Consider the following 10,920-nt stretch of genomic DNA (forward strand, 5'->3'; position numbering starts at 1 on the left):
TAAGGAGTCACAAGCCAAAAAGGTTGGGAAGGACATGTCATGTAGTTCAAGCATGTGAATGTACACAGAAAGATTAGAGAAATTGATCTAAAAGATGATTTGACTTGCAGACATCTAAACAAAAACCAGAACATGCATATTTTAGGAACATCAACATTTATTTCACATGATATAAAACAGATGGGCTATGAACTTTTTGCATATTGACCCTAATAATATTAATACCTCTTATAGTTATAATACTCGCTCTTCGTCTTTTCAGTGTGTACATAAATTAAGCTATCTTGTATTATGTCTTTTTTTTACATTTTATACATCTATTTTAAATTTATTTTATGTCCTGGAGCTCCATAGTCCGACTTATTGCTTCGTACATGTGCTATTCTCCAATTCTTCACCACCTAGGACAGATTCATACGCAAAATATTGAATCTGTGTCATGTCCTCAGCCTCTGTATATCTTCTAAGTAATGTAAACTAATGAGAAAAACAATGAGACACAACTGAAAAAGCAGACTGGAAATCCAAAACATTTACATACTGTGTGTGTCATCAACAGACCTAAGGATATTCAGACTGTCTTCTCAACATAAATAATCACAACTTCTGCAAAAAACTTAGTTCTGTCCAAAAGAATCAGCAGCATGAAGTGGCACCTTGTTGTCAAAAGTAAAAATCAGCTTTATGTTCATATATGTACTTTTTATATTTGTATATCCAATAAAGGACAACATATTATGTTATAGGTGCAAAATGAAAATATAGTCATAAGGGAGCCGTCAGTCTCAAATGAACAGAAATAATCAAAATCAGAGCAGGTTAAAATCCAAGAGCCTCTGTGGTCACTTTGGGGTTAAAGTAAAGCACTGCATGTGTGTTGAGATTTGGTGCTTAGCCCATCTGCACTTCTCAAGTGCTCCTATATGAAGCTGTTCACTCACCTCCAACAGCTCAGTAACAGCAAATACCCCCTTCTCCAGATCAGTAGAATGGTCTAAGAATGATTATGTTAAGATGACTATAATACTTAGTAAGGTATCAAATCTTCTGTGTATGGATGTGTATGTGTGTATGTGTGTGTGTGTGCGTGTGTGTGTACGGTTGGCAACACATCAATGGAGCTATATTACCTACAAAAAAAATCTTCATAATGTCAAGATTGTGAAATGGTTTGATTTTGTATATTTATAGCAATGAAAGTGTGGCCAATCAACAACAACCCAAAAATGGAAAGAAAGAAAAACAAAAAACTAACACCTAACTAGGGTCGCGGTAATATTAGCCAGGGGACTGACAACCAAAAAATACGACTGATTGTTCAAGCTCTTTGTTACCTATTATTCAGCCTGACTGGATAAATGGAAAAATAAATAAATAAATAAAATAAACATTTTAACAACATGCTAATTAGTTTATATTGTGGTCAGCATTTTACAACTTCACAGATAAATCATCAAATAGGTTGCAGTGGTAAATGTTCTGACAGTTCTTTCTGACACTGGGCTTGGGTTGGTAGTCTTTATATTTCAAAGTTCACTTCTATCATTATTCACAAAAGCTCTTTGGTCACTTCATGTACACAACTGACCATGAATGACTGGAAGGAGAGACTTATTAAAAGTGTTATCTCCATTTATACAATTAATCGGTCACAACTGAAATGCAGCAATGTGGTGAGGCCTTGGTGTGAATTGTTCCAGGAAGAAATTCATGTGCACAGACATATCCCTTTTTGCATCGGAATTTCAGTTTGGACTTGGGTTGTAGGGGCTTTAAAGGTGTGTTTACACTGGTGTTCAGACCTCTGTTGGAAAATATATGTAAATAGTCTGAGTAACAGCTGCTATACTAAAGCATCGCCTGTAGCTGTGACCTGAAGCATATTTTTGCTCTTGTCTTCTTCAGTTATTTTTCACATAACTGTAGTGATTGTGTGTTGGGCTCTGAGGGCTGCCAAATAAGTTAGATATCTATACTATACTAGAAGTTTCCTCTTCCACAAAATCTCATGAACACATTGGGTCTGTCTTCTCTCTTCAGCCTTCCCGTCCTCCAGAGCAAGTGCTCTACCTTGTGCTGACATCTTTGCTTCAACCAGACACAACAAAAGCTCTCAGCCGAGAAAACGCTGGGACAAATGTGATGCAGATTAATTTTCAAAAAGTGGCCCTCCATTTCACAGTTGCTCTTAGTATCAGAAAGGTTAGTGACCCTCAGTTTAGCTTTTCTGACAAGAAACAAAACATACATAAAGGTGGCTGAAACAGACCTCTCCTCAAACTACTACCCATTTTCGTGACTGTGGGGCTGATTATCTTACAGGTCAAGAAGTTTAAACAAATAAGTTGACACTTGAGTTTGTCAAATCAACCTTGGTCTACCACTTCCTTTTCAATAAAGGACCTGGTATGGCTGCCTCTTGATGCATAGCTGGGGACTCATTTGGATTCTGGAAAAAGTATCAAAACCCTTACAAACATTTCTTGTGTTGCTCAGGTATATTTAAGTGAAAACAGAAGTAATTTGTAAATATTTATGACTTCACCATTTCACAATCTTATTTTTATGCAGACATGTTTTGAGACAGATCTGACTCCATAGTGTTGGTGTATTTTTCAGGGACATATCAGTATGGAAAGATCTAACAGGTGCTAAAGATACAGTTAATTTGCCTTTCTTTCTGTCTGGAAGTGATGGCGGCCCATCTGTGTGGACTCAGTTAGCAGGGCTGTATCCTCTCAGTCTCAGTCTCCTTGTGGGCATGTAACAGTAGTATCAAAGTAGTCCTGTTGTAAAGACAGGAAGCCGTGGAGCATGCTCTGTGGAGGCAGGCTACATTTGGGCTTTACGGGACGCCTGTGTGGATGTTGAGGCCGGCGTCGCTCACGTGTCACTGCTCACCAGGGTGAATGTCTGTGCTGCAGGGAGGAGAAGAAAGGGAGAATTTTCTTTTTTTATTGGTGCAAAAACAAAACAGTAGTGTCTGAAGCTGAGATAAATACACTAAAGATCACACTCCATACACTTTGAAAGTAGAGGATGCCACTTGATCTGAAAGGCAGGATTGCGCCAACAGGCTATTTGATTGGATTTACACCAAGCTCTCAGAATTACTGGTATGAATAGGTCTATGAAACATTTATGTTTTTTAATTGACAGGGTAAGGAACAGGAGGTGTGATATTGATGGTTCCTGGCATTCATTTTGTTCTATAACCAACCAGGAGTGTTATGATTCTCTTGTAGCCATTTTTTGTACATACTAAAGATGAGAGCTGTTGGGGGTTTTATTAGATTTAACACAATGTCATCTACATAAAACATAAAAAGTAAAACAATAAAAATAAAAAGTTTGTATTTTTATACCTGTAATACATGTTTTTGTCAAATGGTGGATGAAAGATTCCCAATGAAAATGGCAAACAATAATGGAGAGAGTGGACATCTTGGCCAAGATCCACTGAATGAACGACTCCCCAAAAACAGATTTCTCAAGGGTTATAAAACAGAAATGTAAAGTTGACTTTATCTAAAATCTTTTCTGCATCCACTGATGGTGTTGAGGTGGTTTCTCTGGGATAGACTAATGTGGTTGAATAGATGTCGCATGTTGGTGGATGAGTATGGGTCATTTATAAAAACCCTGTTTGGTCCAGGTGGATAAATTAATATATGACTGATTATAATTCGTTGGCTAGTGCCAATTGAATAGCTGTAATACAGGATTTTTCATTTTTTGCTGTAATGAGGAATTTACCATTTTTTCCCATGTTCAAAATAATTTTATCTAATTATTTCCATGAAAAATTGGTCTGTTGATGTATCATATTTTCTACCTGATTCTTAATTGTCTGTATCTAATTTGTGGTTTACTTATTAGGGGAATAGGAATGTTAGGAGTATAGGTGTTTCCGTTATGTTATAGTTACGGTTGTTTTCCTATAATTCCTTGTGTGTGTCATATACAATTATATGTTACTTTAGAAATGCCTTATGCTCACCTGATCCTGATCACCTGTCCCTTCTCATTTCCCACCTTTTCTTGTGTATTTAGGCCAAATCCCAATAACACTGTTGCCGCGACAACTTAGCCCTACCCCTGTTTTGCTGTTTTGCCCCCATTCTTTTTGTGATAGAGGGCTAGGGCAAAGTGGTACGACTATATAACCCCTTTACCAAATGTTATTTCAGCAGCGCACTACGAAGACAGTGTTGTTAAAGTAAGTAAGTATCTTCTTTGTTATAAAGGTTTTAAAAACTATGATAACATGTCTTATGTTAGTTTCATGTTTCAATGTAAGAAGGACTTTTTCTTTACATAACAAAACAAATTGCTAGTATGCCAATGTCTCTAGCTAGCTAACTAACGTTACAACATTGTCTAAAGGGTTAATTGTGCATACAGTCTTACATTTGACTAACTCCATGTGCATTTACCCTACTTGATTGCATGTGAAGTTCAATATTTAACTTAGGGGTAAAAATAGGAAATGGGATTGACTTTGGCCTCTGTGTTCCCTTTGTCTTTTGTCAGTTTGTTTTCATCATAATTGTTGTTGGAGTTTTTTTACCTGCTACCCGTTGCCATTTACCTGCCTGCAATCTCTCAGTAAGGTTTTTATGTTTTACATCTTTGAACTGAAACAATCTGCCTGTCTTCTCTGCATTTAGTTCCAACTGCTCTTCAAACCTGACAGACTGCTTTCTCCTTGCACATTACCCAGTATGGAAGGGTATGAACAAAGAACTATTAACCAAGCACAACAATTCAGGCTTTAGTCCTTTAACACCTATTCTAGAAGTCTTTTAGGGGTGGTCTGCATCAAATATAACAGCCTACATTTCATTGTTAGACCATTGGGATAAAGTTGGACCATTGGTTGTCAATGATTCATAATATAATTGGACTGCCAAACTGCTTTGAAGATATAGAGACATTATGTCCTTGAGCAGTAGTGAAGAAGTTCCGATATCCTTTACCTAATTAAAATGACCAACAAAACAATCAAAAAATACTCTGTAACTATGCTACAGCCTGCATTGAAAATCTTACATAAGTAAAATATTACAGTATTAACAGCAACATTGAAGTTTGAAAATTAAAAGTGCTCAGTATACATCAGAATGGACCATCTCAATGTTATATTATTGGCTTAATACTGAAGCAATATTATGTAAGCAGCATTTCATTGTTGCTGGTGAAGGTGGCTACTTCATAAACTGTTGGTAGTCTATCTATACAAGTGAATCATATTGTTTTAACTAATCACAGGTTTTCTATGTTAAACCAAAGTTTGCAAAGTATATATAACTGCCATATATACTTAGTGTAGTAAAAAAAAGTTGCCCTCTGAATTGTAGTAGTATGATGTAGCATAAAATTGTGTGAAGTGAAGTGTGAGTACATTAAAATTATACTTTTGCGCTGCGGTGAAGCGGCAACCAATCATATGTTTTGGTTTCACCCTGTTCTGTTCTGTGTAAAAATATAGCTGTTAGTCAGTTCCCACAGCTATTAAACAACATAACTACGCCAACGAGCGCTAAAACAACACTTAAACGGCAGCTTGGCGACAGTGTAGCTGACCACACTTGGCCATTTTGCTGCTTTGTAAACACAGCCTTAGCCATGCAAGAGCTGGTGGACAAATATTACCCTTACCTTGTTATTTTTATTCAAACCAATCTCACTCCTCATGCCTGAACCTAATCCAACCAATGAGTACTAGCCAATCGGAGGCAGAGTTGGGCAAGTCATAGCAGGTCAAAATTTTGCCTCAACTGAGTTGCAGGGAGCAAACATGACTAGTGGCCATAGATGCAAACTGAAAGAGATTTTTTTTCTGCTGCAATGAAAGTTATCGAGGGCAGGTTTTGTAGGATGCTGAAGCCAATTAACCCAGAGAGAGCCTGTGGGTCCTATGCAAGTTTAACTCCTCACTTGAGCAGAGGTGTGCTGGAGACCTTCTTCAGGATCTCAAAGATAAACTGGAAATACAACCGAGAAAGCAGATGACCAGCTGTTTTTTTTTAGTTGCCTCTTCAGCTGGGCTTTTATTGTTAAAGGTAAAAATGGTGGTCACGATACACAATGGTTAGTTCACAATCAACCATGGCTCACAATGGAGTGAAGCTGTAATGTGCTGTCGATGACAATGTGCAAAATATAGAGGCATCACCGTCTTGGTTCACGCCTGACCTAAGAAACCTACATTTTTATAATTCTATTACTTGCATAAGTTTAAACTAGACAACACTATATTTTGGCTAAGCACCAGAAGCTCTCCTGCAATGCATTCCAAAGAACCAAAGAGTTTTGTTCTTTGCTTTGGTCTGTTGTCAGTAAATTTCAGGGTAAAATGAGTTAGAACAGTAACAATCATTTATAATTAATTCAATACTTTTCATATCTAGAAATCATAATAAATCTATGGCTGTAAGTGGCTCTTTTAGTTTGGGCCCAGGTTGCCTGCCTTCCCCAACAGTACAGTCTGCCCCTGGTGTTTGTTCCTGTGAACCACACTGTAGGCCTAAGGTGTTTCAGACCGAGTGTAGCAGCAATGGGTGTTTAACTAATCTGTCAGGTAATGCATATAGCTGAGAACCCAAAGAAGCTCAGTGTTGAGTGTGAAGTTGTTTGTATGAGCGGTTCTCCAGAAAGCTGCAAGCAGCAACACCACAGTCCCATTCTGAACAGGCATGTTTTGAACTGGCACTGCACTAGTCTTTGAATCGTACAGACTTTATTGAATTTGATGAGGTTTATGCCTTTAGTAAAAGGCAATGATGAAGCTTGTTTGTATATGATTCCCGTGTTTTTAAAGCTGTAGAGTGTGTATTCAACCAATTTATCAGACAAAAGGTGATGCGATAGAGAACCATTAATTGGAAGTATGCCTCAGTTGATAAGAAGCTTCTGGTAAACCTGACCTTTTCCAAACTGAACTTTACTATATAACAAACCATTTTTATATTGATTTCAAATCCGAGTTTTGAGGTTATAAAATTACTTAATGTTTCATCCAGTATAAACACTGTATGTCTGTCTTCCGTGATTCCATTTTCATTCCACAAAATGCACTTTCATTGTTAATCCACTGGATGATGCTATCTGAAAATTAAAATGAGCAGGGCCCACTACACAACTGTACAGCCTGATCTAGGAATCATTTGTGATCAGTAGGAGGTCATTGTGGTTTAATGGTTTAGTCCTTGTTGTACCATGTGTGCTAATAAACGCCTCAAAGCTTTCTAATGTGACTCCAGCAGGGCCATAGTTAAAGTGGCCCTATTATGCGTTTCCACTTTTCCCCTCTTCTTTGGTGTGTTATATATATTTTTGTACATGTAAAAGGTCCGTAGAGAGTAAAACCTGAAGTCCACGCCTAAAAGGAGTTACCCTCACCCTCAGAATCACTGCTCCTGAGCTGCCTGAAACGGCTCCATTGAATTCTCTCCTTCACTTCCGTAACTTTATGAGGTCACAATGTTACGGAAGTCATGTAAAACTCTCCGGCTAGTTTGGCCCTCAAACAACAAAATAGAGAGATGAAATTGAAGTTCACAACTACCATGGTGTAGTGGTTATGAAAGCAGTCTCTCACCCAGGAGGCCCGGGTTTGAATTCCATTGTGACCCATCTTTCATTTGTCATGCTCCGGAGGTAAAGTTTTTTGAAATGTGAAACGTTGACCAATCACAACAGATCGGGCTAGCTGACCAATCAGAGCAGACTTTGCTTTCTGGAGGGATTGCATTTCAGAGAGAGGGTGAGAAGAGGTGCTGCAGGACAGCCAGGATGAGATAAACAAGGCGGATTATGAGCATTAGTTACAACATCTTTACATGCGTATGTAAAGATGTTGTAACTAAGTTGAAATAAAATATGCACCCATAAAATAGCATAATAGGGCCTGTTTAAGAGAAAAGTTTATGATTTTATAGAGGCTTGTCATTATCTAGTGGCTCTCAGTTTGTCTGTGGTAAAGTCTGTGCATACTCATCTTCTTAGAGTCAAGACTAAGAAACAAAAAGTTGAAAATGATGGTATTTTTATCATTATTTATTTTTAAAGACATTGAGTCTTAAAATGTTAGTATCAATATAATTAAAGACCAGCATTTGCAGGATTTAGAAATACTGAGGTTTTGAGTCCATATTCCCCCAGCAGAAGCACACTAACCTAGATGTAGACCAGCCACCAGCCAAACTCCATAACATTTTCAAATAATTTAACAATGTTTTTTATTTAACTGTCCAATTCTATTAAATGTAAATAAATAACTCTCTACATTATAGTATAAGTCATGGGTGGCCAAACTGCGGCCCGTTATTCATTTTTAAATGACCCGTTAAAATTTTAAAAATTAACTTGAATATGACTTGAGAAAATTTGTTATGAATTATAAAAAAACAGTTTTTTTTATATGTGAGCACACCAATAAACAACTGTCATGTCAAACCATAAACAGTTTAGTAGTTTGCGTAGTTATTTTGAAAAAAATAGTTTTCTGTGCAAACTGGGAAAACTCACTAACCTTTAGCCCATGACTCCATAAAAAAAGTTTGGCAAAAAATGTCTAATTCTACACTGTCTGATATATTATTTTAGTAGAAAATAATTTCTCTATTGTATTTTACAATGAACAGACAAATTAAACAGAAAACCCCACTTGTATAATCGCATGATGATAACTCTTCTTCATGTCATTTAACCAGAAATATTGCACAAGATATGATCACTGTCACCCAAATCTCTACGGCCCTGCAATGTATTTTGGCAGACCACATGCTATAAGGGGCGACTGTGGCTCAGTGGTAGAACAAGGTAGAATCAGAGGATTTGCGGTTCGATCCCCGGCTTGACTAGTCCATGTTGATGTGTCCTTGGGCAAGACACTTAACCCCATATTGCTCCTGCAAGCTGTGCCAGTGTGAAAATGGTTAGATAGACTCCTGATCGGCAGGAGGCACCTTGCATGGTAGCCCCTGTCATCAGTGTATGAATGGGTGTGAATGGAAATGATAACATTTAATGTTAAAGTGCTTTGAGTGGTTGTAGGACTAGAATACAGTCCATTTACCATTTACATGTCAGAGCTTCTTTAAAGGTGCAGAATTCGAGATTGGGAGCATTTCAATTGCTATTCAATGGCTCTGGACATGACGACCTCTGGGGCGGGGGCTCCTAGTTAGCTAATGGTGCTAACAGCACTAACAGTTTTTACCTGAGAGGGAACCAGGAACTAAAACCATGCATTGGGCCCTGTCAACAAAGCAAGCAGTGATAAGCTCATATAACAACACACACTGTAGGTGACTGTGAAACTAGTTGTCCCCCAATCAGAAGATCGGCCATTCAATCCTTGGCTCAACTAGTCCATGTTTCCTTGAGCAAGACACTTAACCCAAATTGATCCCAGAGGCTGTGAAATTGGAGTTTGTATGGGTGTGGCTGTTTAGATAGATCAGGACGAGCAGGTGGCACCTTGCATGATAACCCATTCATACACTGCCTTCAGTGTATGAATGGGTATGAATGGGTGAATGATGACATGCAGTGTTAAAGAGCTTTGAGTGGTCAGAAGACTAGAAAGGCGCTATACAAGTACAAGTCCATTTACCAACCATTTACACAGGGGGAGAGAGACTTCATTCTCTGCTCAGGTAGACATTAAATAAGATAAAACTTTGAAGGTCACATGGGATGGAGGTAGTTTCACTTACAAGCCATCATGTTGTTGTTGTTGTTGTTGGGTTTCTTGTCGTCTGCTGTCAGCTGGTTGGAACAATCCAATCTCTTCTCCAGCTTCTCCTCTCTGGTGGTTTGTTGCATCACGTCTGCTTCCTCGTCCCTTGGCTCTGGGCTTGGCGTCTCTGGTTCAGGGGTCTGGAAGCTATAATAGACAGAGGCAGAATAGGTCACACTCTGCAGAGACGTGCACAGTCATTTTAAGGGGCTGTTGCTCCACCCTTTTTGTGTTATATCAAACATAAGAGTTGTTTATTTGTTTCACAACCTGCTTAAAAATGTCCTTTGTTGATGACAATTGATGACTGCGCAATGCCAGTCTATACTGATACCAATCAATCATTTTGCTATGCTAACATCAAACTATTATTCTGCATTCGGCTGCATGCAGAGGACCGTGACAATACGGCAAGAATACACAAATCGGTACAGCCCCATGAATCCACACCTATGGGTGACGTCAATAATGGATGAGGGTCATGAGACTACTGGAACCTAATGGCATCATGAGAGTTAGGGTATCTTAGCACAAACACACAAACATACACTAAACGCGAAGTGAAGCACACACGCACCTGTTTTCAGTGGTGGTGTTTGTCGGTGAGCTGGTCAGATCTTGCTCCCTGCTTTCTTCATCCTCAAAAGGCTGAAGATTAACAATCTCCACATGCAGAGGCTCTGTGCCCAGGTCCAGAATCACCACCCTCTGGCTTTCACACAGCTGAAACACACACGCAAACACGTTTGAATTAAAAAACTGAGAGTTTGGCATGCTTGAAGAAAAAATAAATGAGGAAATAAGTAACTTCAGAAAATAATAGAGTAGATGGATGACAAAATGGAAGAAAACACAAAGTAAAGACATTAAAACAACAAATGACTGAGTGAAGTAATTTGTTAAGTCAGAGAATCATGGTGGTGTGTACAGTCTAGGGGTCCATTGCTGCAGGAGACCAAGATGGATGTTGGCATAGTTTATGATGATATTTATGGTGTCAGTGTTCTTTTATTTTTGTTCTTTTTAACGTGGAGCTATGTATAATGATGCTGTGTGCCCCTGCAGCCTCCGGCAGACTGCACACAGCCCATGTGCATTTATCTCCTATGTATATGTATCTCCAATGTATATGTATATGCATCTCCTATGTAGACAGGGGCCATAGTTAACTG

General features: G+C 38.5%; 1 protein-coding gene across 1 annotated transcript in view; it reads right to left on the reverse strand.

Moving 5' to 3' along the window:
• Positions 1 to 177: 177 nt before the first annotated feature.
• The window catches only part of LOC129112859 (pleckstrin homology domain-containing family A member 5-like), a 199,800-nt gene continuing 189,057 nt past the window's right edge, over positions 178 to 10,920 (reverse strand). Inside the window, exons 28-30 of the mRNA XM_054625097.1 lie at positions 10,326 to 10,471; positions 9,726 to 9,895; positions 178 to 2,918 (exon numbers count right to left, since the gene is read on the reverse strand). Of these exons, the coding sequence (XP_054481072.1) occupies positions 2,884 to 2,918; positions 9,726 to 9,895; positions 10,326 to 10,471 (351 nt within the window). The 3' untranslated portion in view covers positions 178 to 2,883. The remainder of the gene's footprint in view (positions 2,919 to 9,725; positions 9,896 to 10,325; positions 10,472 to 10,920) is intronic.

The sequence above is a fragment of the Anoplopoma fimbria genome, chromosome 23 (assembly GCF_027596085.1).
Source record: "Anoplopoma fimbria isolate UVic2021 breed Golden Eagle Sablefish chromosome 23, Afim_UVic_2022, whole genome shotgun sequence".
Lineage (NCBI taxonomy): Eukaryota > Metazoa > Chordata > Actinopteri > Perciformes > Anoplopomatidae > Anoplopoma > Anoplopoma fimbria.